This window comes from Myotis daubentonii, chromosome 6, assembly GCF_963259705.1.
Source record: "Myotis daubentonii chromosome 6, mMyoDau2.1, whole genome shotgun sequence".
Lineage (NCBI taxonomy): Eukaryota > Metazoa > Chordata > Mammalia > Chiroptera > Vespertilionidae > Myotis > Myotis daubentonii.
Genome location: NC_081845.1, coordinates 86,065,701 through 86,086,365, shown reverse-complemented (window position 1 = coordinate 86,086,365; position 20,665 = coordinate 86,065,701). Strand labels below are relative to the sequence as shown.

At 52.5% G+C, this 20,665-nt stretch overlaps 2 protein-coding genes across 3 annotated transcripts in view; both read left to right on the top strand.

Moving 5' to 3' along the window:
• The window catches only part of KLC4 (kinesin light chain 4), a 71,411-nt gene that overhangs the window by 14,157 nt on the left and 36,589 nt on the right, over nt 1-20,665 (top strand). The gene's annotated exons all lie outside the window — the stretch shown is intronic.
• The window catches only part of PTK7 (protein tyrosine kinase 7 (inactive)), a 59,649-nt gene continuing 39,947 nt past the window's right edge, over nt 964-20,665 (top strand). For both annotated transcript variants that reach the window (XM_059701623.1, XM_059701624.1), the window contains exon 1: nt 964-1,231. In XM_059701623.1, the coding sequence (XP_059557606.1) occupies nt 1,156-1,231 (76 nt within the window). In that variant the 5' untranslated portion in view covers nt 964-1,155. The remainder of the gene's footprint in view (nt 1,232-20,665) is intronic.

Below are 20,665 nucleotides of genomic sequence, written 5' to 3'. Positions count from 1 at the left end.
AGGAGGCCCACACCCCAAGGAGAAGGTGCTGTGGCTGGGTTGTCAGGGACATGTGGTGGCCATGTGGCAGGACCCTGGAGTCCTGGCGCCACTGCTCCCGGCGGTGAGGCCCTCCGTGGCTGCCCCTCCTCCTCCAGCTGCTGGGGGGAAGGGAGGTCTAGGCAGGCCTGGGGGCCTCCGGAGCCAGAGGGGAAGGAGGCACTCACTCCATCCCCTCAGCATGTCCTGGAGCCTGAGCAGCAGCTGGGGCCCATCTTCTAAAGCTTGACTCCTCCTGACCCGCCTCCTACACCCCTTGCTGCTTTCACAACAAAGAAAGAATGTGGGGGTGGCGGCGCTGGGGTGGGGGTGCCTGGAACGGGGCTGTGCTGGGCCTCCCCACAGCTGGAGACTTGGCCATGCCCTGACACAGCCCAGGCTGCCTGGGATGGACTTGGGATGGATTTGTCAGTTTAACAGCCGTCAGCCTGGTGCTCCGAGTCCAGCCAGTTTCTACCTTTGGGCTCATGGTGGTCCAGAGCCAAACCGGAGCCCAGCCATGCACCGGTCCCTCGTCTCTCCTGGGCTCCGCCGTACCTCCAGGTTACCCTGCGTGGGGGACACCAAGGATAGCCGTCTGTTCTAGGTCTGGCTAAGGATTCAGGCTGCAAAGTTCCCTCCCACCCGCGGGCTTGGGGGAACTGTTGGTCAGAGTCCCATGGAAGGCCCCGAGCTGACATCCTCCCCAGGGGTCACGGAATCAAAAGTCCCTACGGTGCCCGCGTCCTCACAGATCAGGCGGAGGCACAGCCTCTCACCCCACCGCGCTCTGGTCCCGGGCCCCCTCCGGGGCCGCCCTCCGCCCGGGATCCAGCTCCAGACCCCTCCCCCAACCGCGAGCTCCGCCCCGCCACGACGGGGAGGGGGCGTTGAGGGGGCGGGGCGCCGCGCGGCGGCGGCGGGGAGGGGGCGTCGTGGGGCGGGGCTTGGCGGCGGCGGCGGAGACGCGCGAGGACTCGGAGGTACCGGGCGCGCGCGGCTCCGGTGAGGGACGCCTCCGGCTCCGGCTGCTGCCTCGGCGCCCGCGCTTCGGTGCGCTCGGCCTCCGGGGCCCGCCGCGGAGCGCAGTCCGCGCGTCCGCCGTGCGTCCCCCGCCGCCTTCCCCGAGCCCCCGTGATGGGAACGCGGGGCGCCCCGAGCTGCCCCCGCCGGCTGCCTCTGCTCAGCGTCCTGCTGCTGCCGCTGCTGGGAGGTGAGTGCGGCGAGCTGGGGGAGCGGGCTCGGGCGCGCGGGAGCCCCGCTGCTACCAGGGGGCGCCCGGGGCGCGGGTTTGGGCGGCGGGAGCGGAGAAGACACCCTGGAGAGGCTGCCCGGGGCGCGGGGTCCCGGCGGCTGGGAGGCGGCCCAGCCCTGAGCGGACGCGGTCGGCGGGGACCCTCAGCCACCCACGTCCACGAGGTCGCGGTCCGGCTCCCACAGAGTTTCCCGGCCTCCGCGGAGAGTTGTGCTCGGAGCTGCCGGGAGTTGCCGGCGCCCGGGCCCCGGGGGGGAGTTTATTTTCGGGAGAAAAACGACTACCCCCACTTCGGGGGGTGCAGCGAGGTGGCTGGCGGCGGGGGAGACGGGTGCCCCTGGCGGGCTCAGCCCAGGTGAGGGCGGCCGGCCCGGGACCAGCTGCGGGACCGACCTGCGGCGCGGGGCAGCATTGTTACCTCCGCCGGCCCGGCGCCCCCGGCTTCCCTTCGCCCCGCTCCGGGGCCAAGCCGGACCCCTGCCGGCCCTGCTGGCCCTGTGGCGAGGGCGGGAGAAGGGGGAGTCAGGGCCGCCCCATCTCCTCCAGCTCCTGGGCCCGAGCCCACTCCCAGCCGGGGCGGAATCTGGGGAGCGGAGTCCCAGGCTGTCGCGGTGACTAATGTGTGAAGGCCGCTGCCAAGATCGGGCATGGCCGGCCTGCAAAGGTGCGGACGGGGCTTGCGCTGCTCCTTCCTGGATTCCCATCCTGTGCCTCCTCCCCGAGGAAGCGAACCCCGCTTTCTACAGGCCAGGCAGGCAGAGTTCCATCTGCCTTTTCTTCAAGCGCTCAGCATTTCCACGAGGGCGTGGCCCTCACTCCGGGACAGACGGGACCGGATCCCACCCCCTCACCCCTTTCCCCCCTCACCCCCTCACCCCCTCCCTGCCTGTATTCCCTGCCTGGGTCACACCTGAGAGTCACCCCTGCGGTATGGAAGTGCTTTACAGGAAAGCATCAAACTCCCTGCACAGCCTGGACTGGCAGTAGGCCCCCATCCTTCTCCCTTCAATAAACCACAAACTTGGAGGATGCTTGGGCAGCCACCCTCCCTGGGGACCTGGTCCTAGCTCATCACTGCCTTCCTTTGAAGAGTGGCCTTAGGCAGGGTGGGGGTAGAGAATGGCCTTTTCTGACATCTTCTTGTTTGCCGGCTGCTGAGGGGTTTTGGTGCCCATGGAATCAACATCTCGGCCACCCCTGGTTGTAAAAGGAGAGGTGATTGTAGCCCAGGACCCAGGGGTAAGAACAGGCTCCAGGGATTTGTGGGAGGTGTTTCTGGAGCTGCCCTGTGTTCCTTGTGATGTGGGGTGGTTATGGCTCCTGGCAGAACCCACATCTGCTCCCAGAGGAAGTATGGAAGTTTTTTTTTTTTTGGGTTTTTTTTTTTGCGCAGCCAGGATGGGGGGCCCAGCCATATGGGTGAGCAGCCGGAGCTCACAGGCTTCCTAGGTCAGCCAGCTGTTTGGGGTCTGGGCCTGCGGGTCGCCTGACATGGCTGCCTTCGCCGCGGATGTTTCGAGTTCTGGAGTCTAGGGCAGATTCTGGTGGAGACGGGGCTCTTGTGCAACAAATGCTCAATTCCTTCCGTGAGAAGAGGACTCTGATGGTAACGGATGTTAATCCGGTGACTGGTGTTTGGGGGGGGGGGAGGCTTTTGTGGGGGAAGTTAGGGCAGGCTGAGGGCTGGAGGTCTGGACTCTCCTCTGGGGGTGGGGGGATGTCTTGGGCTCAACAAAGGAACATTTTAATGAGAGCCTTAAATCAGTTCCACCAAATGTGCCCTGGTGTGGGACTGTCCATGTGCTGTAAACAATTTCAGTCAAGGCTTCAGCGCCTGCTGTCTTCCAGTGAAATTGGGGGACCCAACCCACCCCTGGCCGGCATGACTTCAGGGGGCAGTGATTTTTAAATAGATTACCGTAGATTTCCCCATCTCCTTGTTTGTGTAATTAGCCGGAGTTGTAGGGAGAACCCGCTGTTAAGGTTGGAATAAGGGACTAGGTTGGGACTAGGTGGCTGGGCTTGTGGATTAGACCACGCTGAAGTTTGGGTAATGACGCTGTAAACGGCTGAGTAACTTTCCAGACTTTGAGATCCCTGTTGTGATAAGTATGGTGGTGGAGGAGGAGGAGGAGAGGGCTTAACATTTGCAACCTGGGATTCTGGGCCCCAACTGCTCCGTCAGTTGTGGTCATTCCCCATCCCCTTTCCCATCGTCACCCCCCACCCCCTCCAGTCTTTCCTCCGGCTCTTGTTTCTTTGGGGAAGTAAAATTGTCATGTTCTGAGAGAGGCTGTTCTGCAGACTCCTCGAGGCTCTGCAGCCTGTAATTCAGGCTTAGGAGTTGCTTGTTATCAGTGATGGGCTTTCTTAGATGTTGGGAAGGACAGTGGGAGGGCCGGGCACCGCACTTGCCAAAGGATCCAGTCAAGCGCCTGGGGCTCAGAGCAGGGTTGAGTGGTGGAGAGAGCTCAGGCCGTGGAGATGAAATGTTTGGCAAAACAGCAACTCCAACTCTGACAGGCCCTGTGTCCCTGGGCAAATCTCTTGACCTCACAGTTGGCCTCCTCTGTAAAGGTACTTACTTCCTGGAGTTGTGCTGAGGATTAAATGTGATGAGTATATAAAGGCCTCCTTTCTTGTTCTTCCTCTCCTGTGGTGTGCTTCCAACATACCTTTCCAGCTCTACAGTCACCCCAACAATAAACATTGTCCACCAACTGGAACCCTCCATTCCACCCAACCAGTCTCATTCCTGATGCCTAAAACACACATGGCTCCTCAGACCTTTCATTCCCCTCTGGCCAGTCTCCAGTCATGGACTGCCTCCCCACCTCTCTCTCTCTTAAAAAAAATTTTTTTTTATTGATTTCAGAGAGGAAGGGAGAGAGAGAGAGAGAGAGAGAGAGAGAGAGAGAGAGAGAGAGAGGAGAGATACATTAGTGATGAGAAAGAATCATTGATCCTCCTCCATGCCACCCACTGGGGATTGAGCCCGCAACACAGGGCATGCGCCCCTGACTGGAATCAAACCCGGGATCCTTCAGTCTGCCGGCTGGCATTCTATCCCCTGAGTCAAACCAGCTATGGCTCCCCATCTCTCCTTGGCCCAGCTCCACCTCCATTTCATCCCCCAAACTGTCCTCTCTCACCTGCCAGAAAGTGGATGCCTAATGAACTTCTGGACTCCTGGGACACCTTCCATATTTTTGTCCCATGTATTTAGGCGTTGGGTTTTAATTTACTGAAGGGCTCTCCCTTTAGAATTCAGTACAGTGGTTTATAATGGGTCCGTATTTGGTTTATTAAAAAGGTCGATGCACCTTTCGGGTAGATGGCAGAGTAGCCACGGGCAAAGGTGAACAGCCCCTTTGCCTCTCGGCATTGGGGTCCGTGTGCCCTTTTCAGCTTCTCTGGGTTGGGGTGCCTGTTGTTCCTCCCTGTGTCTGCTCCGCCGTGACCCAGTCAAGGGACCAGCTCTTCCTCCTCCGTTTCTGGGCTGGCTGGTCTTTGTGGTGCTTTCTGAGTTTTGATGTGGCTACTGGCCTTCTCCGAGAGTTCCTGGGCGTGGGCAGCCACCTCTACATAGGAAGCCGACCTGCCTGGGAAGGCCACAGCTTGACAACCGTGAACTAGGTAGGGGCCTTGATTATCCACAATTTGCCGCCCAAAAGAAGGTCCAAGGACAAGTGGCATCAGCATTTCCTGGGAGCGTGAATCAGAATCCCAAACTACGTTTTAACAGTCTCCTCCGCTGACTGTTCCCCCGAGTTCCAGAAGTCCTGCTCTAGGCATCTCTCCTTACACAGAAACTCTGGTTGCAGCAGGACAAAGTAGGGGCCCTGGATCTTGTACAATATCTGGAGAGTGAGCCAGTTCATGTGCATACTCTTTGGTGTGATGTGTGTATTTAAAAATGACCTCACTCTGGATTGAACTTGAATCAAATTCTTTTAGGATACTTGTCCATTAAATATGTGACATTAGCCCTGGCCGGGTGGCTCAGCTGGTTGGAGCGTTGTCCCTTACACCAAAGGGTGGTGGGTTTTATTCCCGGTCAGGGCACATACCTAGCTTTCGGCTTTTTTTTTTTTTTTTAAATCCTCACCTGATGATATTTTTCCCATTGATTTCTAGAGAGATTGGAAGAGAGGGAGGAGGGGAGAGAAAGAGATGGGAGGGAGGGAGGGAGGGAGAGAAACTTCGATGTGAGGCACATCGATTGATTGCTGGGGAACCTGCAACTGAGCTATGTGCCCTTGACCGGGAATCGAACTTGCAACCCTTTGGTTGGTGCTCTAACCACTGAGCGACCGTCTGGGTTTCGGGTTTGATCCCTGGTCAGGGTGTGTGAGTGTGGGCGGTGGCCCATCAACGTTTCCCTCTCACATCGATGTGTTTCTCCATCTCTCTCTCTCCCTCTCTCTCTCTCTCTTTTTCTCTCTCTCTCTCCCTTTCTCTCTCTAAAAATAAAAAACATATTCTCCGTGAGGATTTAAATTTTTTTAAAAGAAATGGGTGACTCTAAAAGGTTCACATTAGTGTGATATTCTGTTCCTCTTGGAGTCTCAGTTTTTCTCAGAGGAGCATGTGTCTATTTTATAATGAAAGCCAGTGGAGAAATTGAATTTGTTAGGCAGTAATTTGGTCAGTGGACGACTTTTCAGGAATACAGTTGGTTCCTAAAGGGAGGTGACGTCTTCACTGGGCCTTGAGAGTCGTGTTGGAGCATTTCACGTTTTGGAGCGATGAAGGGGTTTGTGTGAGTTTGTGTTTAAACCAGTGCAGTTTCTGTGAGATTCATCTGGGATGGAGATTGGCTGGTTCAGACTTAATTTTTGAGCCAGCAGCAGTTTGGGGCCAGGGATTAAGTCTTTGGTGTTTTTCTAATGGAAGAAGGGGTCATTAGGACCCTGGGTCCCCTGGCCTCCCTTGGCCTCCCTAACCTCAGTAGTATGCCTTTCTGCTGCTACCCCCCCCCCCCCCCCCCCCCCCCCCCCGCCGCAGAGCCACATGGTGGGGCTACAGGCTCCCCCTCCCGTGGCTGCTGTGAGGGCTCTAGCCTTGCCCTCCAGCTGCCGGCCTGCCTCTTTCTTCACTCCCTGCTCTGGCCCCCCACTGCCTGGTCCTTTATTGTGGGTGGAAGTTCTGCCGTGGTGGCTGGGTTAGAGTCCTGTCTTGGGGTTCTCTGAGTTCACTGCTGAGTGCACACTTGGCCCTGCCGAGCCCCCTGGCGCTTTGGTGGAGCTGGCACAGGAGCTGCTGCAGCTAATCAGCGGTTTGAGGAAGCCCTCTGTAGTATGTCACTTTTTCCATCCTCTTTTCTTCTCTGGATTTGGGCCGTTTTCCTGCCAGCAGCAGTGGGGCAGGGAGGGAGCTTTGTTGGAAGGATAGACATACAAAGGCGCCTTTCCCCTCTTGCTGCTTGGTTTGGGTTCTCCACGCTCTTGTGTCCCTGGGCGCATTAACACGGAATGAATGCACAGCTGAGTGGAGTGCAGTCTACCTGGGGTCCTGCAGATCCCAAGTCCCTGCCAGACGCTTCGACCATCATGACGAGTAGGATATGCACCTGCTGGTTTAGGTGTATATGGACTGGGTCCTGAATCCTGGGGTGTGGATGATGAGCCACAGGTAGGGAAGTACAGTGTAGACTAGTTTCTCTCAAAAATGTGGTCCAGCCAAAACCGGTTTGGCTCAGTGGATAGAGCGTTGGCCTGCAGACTGAGGGGTCCCGGGTTCGATTCTGGTCGGGGGCATGTGCCTGGGTTGTGGGCATATCCCCAGTGGGAGATGTGCAGGAGGCGACTGATCGATGTTTCTCTCTCATCGATGTTTCTAACTCTCTGTCTCTCTCCCTTCCTCTCTGTAAAAAATCAATAAAAAATATATTTAAAAAAAAAAATGTGGTCCAGAGACCATCTGTGAATATGGTGGAGGGCAGGTAACCATAGGTACTGATTAACATTTGGGTTGCCTGGGCTTTCCTGCAGACTTGCCCATCAGAATTGTTTGGGGCAGGAGTAGAAGGTGCATTTCAGTTTCTTTAGATTAGGTTGTATTTTTTGAATAGCTAATCCAGTTACATAGTTCAGATCTCAAAAGGAAACTGCATTTTACAGGAGCTTCCCAGGAGATTCTCACCTTCACTCAAGTTTGAGACCCACTGGGTGGCCCTGAGGAGAATTTGTCCGTCTAAGGAGAGGTGTGGTGATGAGAAAGAGGTTGGTGTTAATGTCAAGGGGCTCAGGAGCAAGTCAGTTAAAAGTGTTGGAGGCTCTTCTATGGGTGACGCTGTCTCAGGTGGGGAAGGAGGCAAGAAGGAGACAAGATGGAGAGATGTGAATCAGATGAAGTATAAAGAAAGACACCGTTTGGAATTGTGCTAAATGGAATAGAAGAACATTCCAGAATGTGTAGGATGGTAAGTCAGCGATGCAGGTGCAAATGGGAAGGGCTTCAGAGAGGAGAGAGGGTTGCTAGCTAGTAGCTGTAGGCTGCATAAGGGCATTGGACCAGGAGCCTGGAAACTTGGGTGGTCCTTGTTATAATTCGTCAACATCCAGGCACGATAAAGGAAGGGTGGTGACATCTACGATCCTATGACACTTGGTTTTGTCTGTTCTGGTCCTGGCTCAGTTGCTGCCTCCCCGCACAACCCTAAGCGGCTTCATTCACCTTTCCCAGCCTTAGTTTCCTCTTCTGCAAAATGCAAATGAGGCTGATCCCTGCCTTGCAGGCTGGTGCTCCTGGCTGTGGAGATGGTTGCCCAGTGAAGCCGCCCCTCTGGCCAGCCCTGATGTCCCTTCCCGGAGACTGCCCTGACCCTTTGCATCCCTTTACGCACGGTGTCAGCTTTTCTTCCCAGTCCTCAGTCTCTAGAATGGTTTGCAGGGTCTCAACAAAGTCGCTCTTGACAGGCAGCTCTAGAAATGGTTTCCTCGTTCGAAAGCACAGATTTTTCTGAATGGGTCTCAGTATTCTAACAGCAGCCCAGAAATGTGGGCACAGCCACTGTGCATTTCCTGGTGGGAATTCTCCCTCCGTCTGTCCCAATGGCCGCTCCTCCCCAGGGTGGTCAGCGCTGGCGCAGGGCCACCATCTCCCCGGCATGCTGACTTCTTCCAGGGAGCGGGCAGTGCGTGGCTTCTCGCAGCCTGGGGAGGGGCTTCTGTCCTCACGGGGTGGCTGTGGGGGTTTCCCGGTCGGTCACTCTGTGTAACTTGTGGGAACTTCTGTCAGCGCCATGGGAGGTTCTGAGGTGCTGTGTGGTCTCCCTGGGGCTGGTGAAGGTGGTCAGAGTGGGCACTAGCATACACTGGCTCTCCTTTGTCTGCTTCTTGGGGTGGTGGGCAGGGAGGAGGATGCTTGGCTGCTTTGGGGACTGCCGAGGTGTCTCAGCCTCTAGCTCACACAGTGCCTTTGTGCAAAGGAGAACGAGGCACCGTTCCTCCGAGTGAACGCAGCCCTGCACCAGGACACGGGCCGTGGCTCGTGGAGCACAGGCCGTGCCGCGACTGGCCGGGCACCTAGAGCCGTGCACATCCTGCACAGTCAGACGTGACCGTCCCGCTGCAACGAGGGCTTTGCACCCGGCGGCTCTTTGCGTCCCATGGACCACGGTGAGATCGGTGACTTCTAACAATGTTTCAGGTGAACGCTTTTCGCTGCTGTCCTGCCTCCTGTGGTGGTAGAAGCCTGGGAGGCTGGGGCCCTGGCTGCGCCCGCTCCGCAGTCTGTGCCCGTGGCTGCGGAGGTCTCAGCCTGTGTCTGGGCTCCTCTCCCGCCAGAGGAGTCTGCTGCCTTGCCGATGGAGGCTTTTAGCCTCTGTGGTCATTGATAGAGAAGGCTGAGTCTTCGGGTCAGAGGGGCAGGGCTGCTCAGCGTTTCCTTCACAGTTAATGAGGAGCTTCAGGCTTGCCCCTCTGCCGGGGCACCCCCGGGCCTCCCGTGGCCCCACAGAACGCGTTGGGGCATTTCTGACGTAGAGGAAGTCCTGTAGTGGAAATGACGTCAGTCACAGAGAAGGGGCCTCGGTCTGGATGGGCTCTTGTTCAGTGTGCCCTGGGGGTGTCCAGCCCTCTCAGCCTGAGGGGGCACTGAAGGAACACTGACCAGGCTGGGAGTTGGGAGACATGGACCCTACCCCCACATCTGCCCCAGACTGTTCGAATGACGTTGGGCAAGTCCCACCCACCGCCTGGGCCCCAGCTTGAGAGCAGAAGACCTTGGAGGACCCTTTACTGTGACCCTGACCTTCGAGACTGACCCGACCCAGGATTGCCATGGACACCCTCCAGCCGTGTTTCTGCCACACTTACAGGCTCCCTCCTGGCCTTTGGTTTGGGGAGAGCGCTTTAATCGGAGGGCTGCATTTTATTCTGGAATCTCTAGTGCGTGGGCACAGATGTGTTTAGACTTGATCGACTGGTGCTGTGGGTATAATTCCCTGGGTGCAAAGGAGAATGGAAAGGCTTGAGTAAATTTGGGGGTGGGGGGGGATATAAGGGGCGGGGAGAGAGAGAGAGAGAGAGAGAGAGAGAGAGAGAGAGGGAGAGAGAGAGAGAAGAGAGAGAGAGATTTCTTATCCGAGAAGAGAAGGCAGAAATATTTACCTGGTTAGTCCTCTCAGGTATTTGAGGGGCTACTGCCTTTTGCACAGACAGGAGGCCACTGAAGGGAGGCTTAATGTTGGGAAGCAGGGACTGGGTGTGCTTTGGGAGTGGCTCCTCTGTAATCACCAGCGACTGTACCCAGCTTTACAGTTTAGGAACCGCTTTCACTCACACTGACATTTGATCCTATCAACTCGGCTCAGAGGGCAGGACGAGGATGCAGGGTTTTTTGTTTTGCTTTGGAGGGGGAGGGGGTGGGAGGCATTTGACAGGCACAGAAACCAAGGCAGAGTGTGATCTGCTCAGGACTGCAGAGCTGATAATAGAGCCGATTCCCTGTGCTCACATGTCCTCCTAATGTGTCCTCACTAGAAGCTATGAAATGTCGAACGCACATGCCTTGGAACCGGGTCGTCTCTGGGGAGTGGATTTTGCAGATGAGATAACTCACTCTCTGAGTAGGTTTAGGAGCCGTCCAGCCAGAATCAGAGGGAGGAGTAACCTTCGTTCTTTCTGCATAAGGAGTGTATCAATAACATATTTGGAGAGATCTTTAGGGCCACAGACCATTTTTCTCCCGTTTTTGTTACAGGTCAGGTTAAGGTTTCCAATGGCCCATTCTGAAGTTTGTATACATCTTTACATTTTTTAGAGTTACAGTCAGACTGTATGTAACCTAGAAGTCTAGGATATACTGTGCCCAAATCCCCAAGATTTGAGCTTTTCTCTTGAACCCACGGGTCCTTAGACTCTTCGCCTGGTGCTTCTAGAAGGTCACAGGCAGTGACAGGCCCCAGCTTGCAGGTGAGCTGCCACATTCCAGACCAGTGTGCCTGCTGGGCGCTGCACACTGGGTGATGCCTGGTGCAGACCACGTAGGTGGTAAAGAGTCATCCCTGCTGTGGTTATTACTAGTTTGCCGTCTCTAACTGCTTTTGTATGGATAGATGTGCCCGAGTTTAGTGGTAAAGACCCTGGCACATAGTAGGGATACAATGGATGTAGGTTTCCCTTTCATTTCTGACTTTGGAGGCAAAGTCTTTTTTATTAATTTATTTTTATTGATTTCAGAGAGGAAGGGAGAGGGAGAGAGAGAGAGATAGAAACATCAATGATGACAGAATCATTGATTGGCTGCCCCCTGCACACCCCTCAGTGGTGATCGAGCCCGAAACCCGGGCCTGTGCCCTCACTGGGAATCGAACCGTGATCTCCTGGTTCCTAGGTCGACAGTCACCGCTGAGCCACACCAGCTGGGCTGGAGGCGAAGTCTTTGAATTCTCAAGAGGTTCCAGAGAGGTGGGACAATGACCTCTGACGTTGCAGGAGATGGAGGCTTTTTTGGGGCCAGGTCTGTCTCCCTTTAGCCGAGCTGTGACTGCTCTTGGCTGTCCTGCTGAGTTTGTTGTGCCCTTGAAGTTCTCAGATTCCAACGTGGGAACTTACGTTCTCTCATGGAAGGGTGCAAAGTGACACTTCGGTGTTCTGACTCTGTTTAGCTCATCTAGTAAAAAACACAACGCTGAGCTGTGTCCTGGCTGGGAGACGAGTGAGAAGGACCCTGCCATGCCAGCAGGTCCTTAGAAAGGTGATGTGCTAGGGTGGCGTTTCAGATCCCACATTCATTTCCTGAAAAACAAAACAGGTCACAGAGAAAACGTTGCCATGCAGCCTTAGGGGGGAAAATACAAGGAAATGCTGTTGATCTTGGAGCTCCAGCTACAAAGAGCAAGTCATTCTATCTGGTTGGTTACTTCAGCAGGTTAAACTAATTGTCGAACTGACCGATTTAAAATATGTCCAACTTGCTAGCGTATTGTCACCTGTGATCTGGTCTCCTCCAACCCAGGAGTCCTGGCCAGAGGAGCTTTGAGAGAAGGTGGGGGTGGGGGTGGGGGGGTGGAATGGTGGGTCCTGGAACCGCCCTGGGGGGGCCTGCAGGAGGACCTGTGTCTTTTATTCCCCTTTCCCCAGTTTCTGAAAACTCCTTAACACAGAAAGCTTTTATTTAGTAAACACATGCCCCCTGCCTTGATAAAGAAACCTGATTTCCTTGTTGTAGAGTGTGTGTGTGTCTGTCCCTTTATTAATTTTAAATGTTATTTATTGATTTTTAGAGACGGAAAGAGGGAGGGGAGAGAGAGATCAATTTGTTGTTCCACTTACTTATGCATTCATTGGCCGTTCCTTGTATGTGCCCTGACTGGGGATCGAACCCATAACCTTGGTGTGTCAGGACGACTCTAACCAGCTGAGCTCCCCGACCAGGGCTTATGGTCCTTTATTTCTGTGTAAGAGGCTGGGATGCTGTCTCTTTACCTTTGTTTCAAAGGCTTTTAGAAGATGGTCTGAGAGGTCCTGTCGAGCTGGCCTGCTGGCTCTGGCAGCAATTTTAGGCGAGTCTCTACTTGAGCCTCCCCATGAGACTCACTTTCCCAGGCCCCCTGAAGCTGCTGCCGAGACCCAGAAAGGGGACAGAGGACCCGGGGCCAGCCTGGCCTGGGCTTGGGTGGCACCCCTCTGTCCCCTTCCCACCGGCAGGGATCAAAGCAGCCTCCTCAGGGAACAGGGAAATACCTCTCCCAATAGCCCCACCAGTGAGTAAACAGCCAGGCCTCTTGCAGCTTTTGAAGCGCGGGCTTCAGGCCTGGAGGAATGCAGAACATTTCATTTCAGGAGTGGACTTAGGTTTCCACTGCGCTCGGTATTTGCAAATTTGAAACAAATGCCCTCATTTAGCAGCAGGCAGGCTGGGCAGTAAACGGGGCTGTTGAGGGGCATTTATGGCAGTCACAGGTATTTGTGGGAAGAAGGACCCCAGCCGGTTCGGGGACGGACACACGGTTTATGGTGAGGTGGCTTGTACGGGACCGGCCAGGTCTCTGGCGGAGGGTTGTTGTTAGGTGGGCTTTGTCATAAAAAAATATAGCTGCCTCCTGCCCCGCCCGGAAGCATCTCCTTCTGTCAGACAAAGGGGTTTGGATGCTGTTTATCCCCCAGGGCTGATGCAAAGGGCCCTGTCCTCCCTCTGCTTGGCTGCGGAAGTATCAGATTTCCAATGAACCCTTCCTTCTCCCACTCCCAGGGCTTGAAAGGCTCATTAAATGTGCTTTACATGTAACAAGTTGGCTGAGAGGTGCCCCCTCGCTTCCAGCCAGTTTGTGAGGAAGGAGCCAGGGAAACCTGTTTTCCTTTGTTGTTGTTTCTGGGAGCAGGGTCTGTGATGCTGCAATGGCAAACAGGCCATGATTTTAGGGATCAGCCAAGCAAGGGTCTGTGCCTTTGAAGGGGCAGCTTAACCTAGGCCGTCTGAGGCCGGGCCACCCCCCTCTGCCACCCCAGGCAAATTCAGAAATCTGTTTCGGGACCGAGCTCCTGCTTCACAGTTTGCTCCCTGAGACACCTTAGTTCACTTCACTTCTCTGAGCCTCAATGTCCTCATTGGTAAGATGGGTGTAATCATACCAACCCCACGAGAGATCGTGTGAGAAATAAGAGAGACAGTACTATATTTCATTTACAATATAACATATTCGACAGGCGCATTGCAAGAATTTTTAAAACATGCAATACCAGGCTAGTCTGGGGGCACTGACCTGTTTTCTCTAAGATTGTCAAAATAATAATAATAATAATAATAATAATAATAATAATAACAGCCAACACAACAATAGCAACAATAGCCGTCTGGTGGGAATGAATCAAAATTATACCTTTTGGTGTGTGTCAGATCTGCAAAAAATATACATATGTTTTGGTGTGCTGCAGAATTTTAGTAATTAGTGTACGTGCGCCATGAGATGAAGGTTAAAAATCGCTGCTCTGCTGGTATAAGGTGCTCTTTTCCTCCCTCCAGTTTTACATCTTTGAAAACAGGCTGTGACGTCAGTTACGTAGCATTGTTTTTAGTTTCATTGGTACCGTTCCGTGGGACCTGAGTAATGGCACAACTCAAAATAAGCGACACCTTTGAGATTCTGTGTATATGAAGGACTTAGTCTGTCATATAGTGAATGCTCAATAAAAGATCGCTGCAGTGCGATGAGGGTGATTTACTTACAGGCTTGCTTTTGTTTCTCATCCACCAGTAACTTTGAATAGAAACTGTTTTTGTTTTTTTTTAAGTCTGGCACATAAATAACTAATGATGCTTAAGGCGGCATCATGGTGTGTGTGTGTGTGTGTGTGTGTGTGTGTGTGTGTGTGTGTGTGTTTCGGAGCGGGAGGTATGGCAGGGGGACTTTTAATTCCTTAGAAGGCAAGAGATACCCACAAGAGAAAGGAGGTAGATGTCCCTAAGAGGGTAAAGAGTCTATTATGGAAAGAAAATTCCTCTCTGATGGTAGAGTCTCCGTTTAAAAGGCTGGGCGATTCCTCAGGGACACTGGAGACACGCTCCAAGAATGGACTGTCTGGCAGGCAAATTAAGACAGAACCAGAAGAGAGTAATTAAGGACGCAGAGAAGTACCACAGAGGATGCAAGCCAGGGGATGGAGACCTGAGTGGGGCAGGCAGGAGGCAGACAGGAGATGCTAGCCTTCTCCTCCACTCCCAGGAGGCACAGTTGTGTGGGGTTGACTTAGGCTTTGTGGAGACACCTGGTGTTGTCCATTCTGCGTTGTGCTGTGCATTCTGCTTGGTGCAGCCCGAGCACTTGCTGCTGAATGACACCTTTTCCTCTCCTGGACTCAGGAGGCCCGAAGGCCAGAGGGTTCTGCATTTGGTTGAGTTCTGGTTCATGTGGTGGTAGAATGGATTGGTTGTGGGGTCGGGGTTTAGGTGTCAGATGTATGTATTAGTGAATGTCAAGAGCAAAGCTTTTTTTTTTCTTTAAAAAAATTATTATTTTTTTGTTAATCCTCACCCAAGGATATTTTTTCCATTGATTTTTAGAGAGAGTGGAGGGAGGGGAGGAGGAGGAGAGAGAGAAACATTGATGTGTGAAAGATACATCAACTGGTTGCCTCCCAAATGTGCCCTTGGACCAGGAATTAAACCTGAGACCCTTTGGTGGGAGGGCTGAGGCTCTACCACTGAGCCACACAGGCTAGGGCTTTTTTCTTTTTTAATAGATTTGTTTCAAACCTTCTAGATGTTCACTTTTGTAGGCTTAGGCACTTCTTTGCCTTATAGGGGTTTCAGAATGCAGGATTCTTTCTGTATTCTTACCCAGAATTTTAACCCCTCAGTACCCAGCTAGGAAAGGGGCTGATTAATGGATCCACCAGGAAGGAAGGAACTCAGGTCCGAGGTCTATGAGGCCCATCCCTTCTATGGAGTGAGTGCCTCTCTTACCTTCCCTTGGCAGTGTTTTGAAGAAGAATATGGTGTAGATAGATGGTGGGCTGTGAGCAGTCAGGAAGAACACCATTGAGGAGCTAAGGTAATTCCAGTGCTTTCTCCCTGGAAGCCTTTGCTATAATGGTAAGGGCATTTTTCATGACATAGAACTTATTTTTGGAGGCCTTCTGAAACTCAATGTGAAATTTTCTTCTGGGGCACTCGACCTTCGTGAGGGTTGAAGGAGGCAGTGGTTAGCCCTGTTGGTTGGAGCGTCATCTCATTTTATACAATAAAAGCCTAACATGCAAATTTAGGACCGGGAGTTCAACCAGGAGTTTCACCAGGGGGCGGGGTCAGCTGGCCAACCACTTGTGGGTCCTCCCCCCAGCTGGCGGGGTCAGATGGTGGTGACAGGCAGGCAGGGGGAGGGAGGCCTCCGCCGGCAGCCCCTAGGGACCCTACCCGTGCATGAATTTTGTGCACTGGGCCTCTCCTATGCCAATAAAGGCTGTGGGTTCAGTTCCTGGTCAGGGAACATATCTGGGTTGTGGGTTCCATCCCCAGTTGGGCACGTACACATCAATGTTTCTCCGTTCCTCTCTGAAAGTCAATACAAACACATCCTCAGGTGAGGATTTAAAAAACAACAGCAACGAGGCAGTGGGGTTCTTTCCAAACCAAGTCAACAAATACTTTAACGCCCCTTTTATGTCTCAGGTACCCCAAGTGATACCTATGGGCCGTCAGTTGTCCTCACATGATAGCCAGTTGCCCAGTTTGAGTCACAGCCTCCCGATTCCTTGCTTGCATCCATGACTAGAAAAGCCTAGAGAGGACTTGCAAGGACCTGCTGCTAGCTGCCGGCCTTGGGGGAGAGGACGGTGGCAGCTGAGTTAACAGCTGCCCGGTCGGGGCGGGCTGTGGCCTCACCCTCGGGAGAGGTGTTGATCAGGCTGACGGGCAACAAATCCCCCCTGAGCCCCAAGTTGGAAGTAAATTTGTTAAAAGTTGCTCTTAGACTCCTGACAAATTGCTTTCAGTTTTTGCTGCCAAAGAGAACTCTGAACGCAGGGTGTAAATTGGGTTATTTATACTGTCTCTGTTGTTGTTGCTTCCATGAAGTAGGTGTAGGAGGGCTCCGGTCCAAGGGAGCTTTTCAGGTTCTGGTTGCTCGGGTCCCTGGCATCAGGCGAAGAAGAGGAGGAGGGGTGGGCGTGTTGGGGTGAAGTGCCCTTGAATGCAGGATGTGTGGTGACCGGACAGGCCTTTGAGGTGCCTGGGACCAGCCTCTTCCATTAGATCAAAGAAATACCTTTTGTTTTCCCTCTCACACTTTCCTCTGCCCTGGAGCCAGAGTTGTAAAGAGGTGGAGTTGTGAGGGTCTGCATCTGGGGGCAGGAGTGGGGGGTCGTGGGGGTGGGGAGGGGGCCCGGGGTCTTCTCTGGTGCCCGCACTTCCTGTAGTCTGCTCCTGCTGCCCAGGGGTCTGCCTGGGCGAGCCTGGGCACCTCGGGCTCTGCTGGGCCACCCGCCCAGTAGGGCCCTGCCCGAGTTGGGCTGTACACCCAGCCACACAAAGACGGATTTCACTCCAGGCTAAGTGTTTTGTTGCTGAATCATTTGCATTCATTAAAAGTAGTGAAGGGTGAGTGATATTTAAGGCAACAAGACGGTTTTGCTGGAAGCTGCTGCCTTAGAACCTCATTAAGAATTCTTGGGGCTGGGGAGAGGATGGGTGCAGCTCATTCAGAGCTTACTTAACTTCTGACTGCCTTGGGCATCGGCCAGCTACTAAAATATGAAAAATGTTTGCCCAGCAGCCCCCAGAGCTTGGTCAGACTGCCCTGGCCAAAGAAAACACACACTTACAATTCATTATTTAGCCGCCTCCTGCGTGCTTGCTCCCCATCTCTTCCTCCCCTGGGACCTGCTGAGTTTGGGGCGGGGCGGGCAGGAAGGCCCCTTCGTACCTATTTTAAAAGGAAGGTTGGCCTAAAGCAAGTGCTGTCTGCATTCACCCTACCCCATCCCACCCCCACTCTCTTCCCAGGCTGTTTCACACCATCTTTGCTGAGAGCCTTCGGGGCTGTTGCGAGGGTTTGCTATTTTAAACAGAGCCACCGCAGATATCCTTGTGCCTAGCTTTGCCCTGGTACTTGTATATCTGCAGGATAAATTCCCAGGAGTGGAGCTGTTCTGTCAAAGGATATGAACGTATCAAATCTGTGTTAACATTTTTATATTTTATATTTAAAAATGTCATCATTTTTCTGGGGAAGGGGTTTTCTGGGGAGGGAGAAATTTCGGAGTCACCACTGTACAGTGGCCTGTGAAAATCACACGGAATGTTACTGTGGGAAAACTGGTCAGCATGGCTCACATGGGGGGCATTTTCCTCACGAGGAGCCAGAGGATTTAGCATCTGGACCAGACACTGTTAATGATTATGCCAGGACAACCAACGGAGGCCAGGGTTGTTCCCCGTCACTTGGGGTTCGGTAGCCCAGGGCCCACCAAGGATCGTGTTCCGTCATCTCCGAGGCCACGTATGTTTTCCCTTGGAGCTCTCTCTGAATTAGCTGCTCCTTTTTACTTTCCATCCTATCAGAGGTGTGCTTTTTGTGGCCACCCTGCCCCCACCTTTTTTTTTTTTAATTGATTTTTTTACAGAGAGGAATAGAGAGTTAGAAACATCGATGAGAGAGAAACATCGATCAGCTGCCTCCTGCACATCTCCTACTGGGGATGTGCCCGCAACCAAGGTACATGCCCCTGACTGGAATCGAACCCAGGACCTTTCAGTCTGTAGGCCGATGCTCTATCCACTGAGCCAAACCAGCCAGGGCTCGCCCCCACCTCTTGATGATGAGCTTGGTAGGGTGGGTTGAGTTCTGGTCCTCTTTTCCCACAAAGCCTAACCTGGTCCCAGATGCTCAGGGGTTGCTCAGGAATTTCTTGGATTCCCAAGACCAGAATTCGAGTCCTGGAAGTAGTTTAACTTTTCTGAATTCCATTTTGAAAGGTTAAAGTCAGTGGGGCGTGGACAGGCTAAATAGCCATCTCAGACCGTGAATAAAGAAGAGTTGAATTTATTTAAGGAAAAGGAGGTGGGGGGAAGGGATATCCAGAGGGAAGGGCTATACAGCACTGAACCAGGGGGTATTGGGTCCATGATGGCAGCAAAAATATACTTAGGACAGTGAAACAAGGAAGGGCATTGGAGAAGCAACAGGCGAGCCCAGACTGGGCTGCTCTGGCTCACTGAGAAGTCAGAGAAAAGGGGGCCTTGGGACAGGTTCAGGGGGTTAGCCCGGGAAGAGCCGCCGCTGCCCATTGCTCCCCTGGTTGCAAATCTCACTGGGTCCCTGAGAGGTTAGGGGATGCGTGTCTGTGGGGAAAGAGAGGGAGGGAGTGGCAGTGGCGTGCTCCTTGGAGGGAGACCCTTTGGCCTGGCCCTGGGTCCCTTGTCCTGAGTGTATTTATCTCTTTCTTGGAGGTGGAAATTTTAGGAGAGGTCTCAGGGGAGGGTCTCAACAGAATATTCAACTTTTTCCCGGGATCTCCTTGGGACACTAGGTGTGCTCTTTCTTTTCTTTTTTTTAAAAAATATATTTTATTTTTTTTTTTACAGAGAGGAAGGGAGAGGGATAGAGAGTTAGAAACATCCATGAGAGAGAAACATCAATCAGCTGCCTCCTGCACACCCCCCACTGGGGATGTGCCCGCAACCAAGGTACATGCCCTTGACCGGAATCGAACCTGGGACCCTTCAGTCCGCAGGCCGACGCTCTATCCACTGAGCCAAACTGATCAGGGCTAGGTGTGCTCTTTCAGTTCAGCACACCATTGAGCAAAACTGGGCAATATATATATATATATACACACACACACACACACACACACACACACACACACACACACATACACTAAAGCAGGGGTCCTCAAACTACGGCCCGCGGGCCACATGCAAATACAAATATTGTATTTGTTCCCGTTTTGTTTTTTTACTTCAAAATAAGATATGTGCAGTGTGCATAGGAATTTGTTCATAGTGTTTTTTTAAACTATAGTCCGGCCCTCCAACGGTCTGAGGGACAGTGAACTGGCTCCCTGTTTAAAAAGTTTGAGGACCCCTGCACTGAAGGCTCAGTGCGCAAAGTCACGCAGGACCCAGACTCCCTCCTGCCACGCCACAAGACCGAGAGCTGCTGCGCTACGAGACCCATCAGTGCACCTCCTGGTGACCGGTTGTTTGGTTGTTCAGGCGTTATGGCCACTGGCCTTTTATAATATAGATATATACCAGGCAGCAACATCTTGATTTAAAAAAATATCAAACCACAGCTAATACTATATTTAAAGATGAAAATGTACTGTTCTCATTAAAATAATCAAGTCATGTGCTGGCCAGCATGACTCATTCGGGAAGCAACCGATCAATGTTTCTTTCTCACGTTGATGTTTCTCTCCCTCACCTTTCCTCTCTCTCTAAAAATCAATAAAAACATACCTTAAAAAACAATCAAGTCACTACAATGTAACATTCTGGAAATTGTAGCTGAAATAATACTATAAGAAACAAAAATCAAAATAAAGTTATTGTTCTTTGCTGATGGTATAATTTTTTTGACACATGAAGCCCAAATATCAACTGAAAAACACTAGAATCAATAAGACAGTGGAGTCATTTGGCCAAATAAAAAACTACACAAAACCCAGAAGGATCAATATCTATCAGCAATTAACCTTTTAGAAAATACAATGGAAACATTTATCTCCTTCACAAAATCAACAAAAAGCCATAAAATACTCAGACATAATGCAATATAATGGAAATTATGTTGAGGGAGCCAGTCAATATCACCCTTCACTCTGAATTTGAAACTGATGGAGGCAGAGAGGAAAGAAAACAGACAGACACAGGAATTGGACAGATGGAGATCAGTGTGTCACCTTTATTATTAATAAAGGCTAGGTTGAGCCCTGACTGGTTTGGCTCAGTGGATAGAGCATCGGCCTGCAGACTGAAAGGTACCAGGTTCGATTCCAGTCAAGGGCATGCACCTTGGTTGTGGGCATATCCCCAGTGGGGGGTGTGCAGGAGGCAGCTGATCAATGTTTCTCTCTCATTGATGTTTCTAACTCTCTATTCCTCTCCCTTCCTCTCTGTAAAAAAATCAATACAATATATTTAAAAAAAAATAAAGGCTAGGTTGAGGAATAAAATTTATTTTATTTTTTAAATATATATTTTTATTGATTTCAGAGAGGAAGGGAGAGAGAGATATAGAAACATCAATGATGAGAGAGAATCATTGATCAACTGCCTCCTGCACCCCCCCATTGGGGATCAAGCCTGCCACCCGAGCATGTACCCTTGACTGGGGTACAAACCCGGGACCCTTCAGTCCACAGGCTGATGCTCTGTCCACTGAGCCAAACTGACTAGGGCGAGGAACAAAGTTTTAATCTGAAGAGGATAAATTGGTCTGAT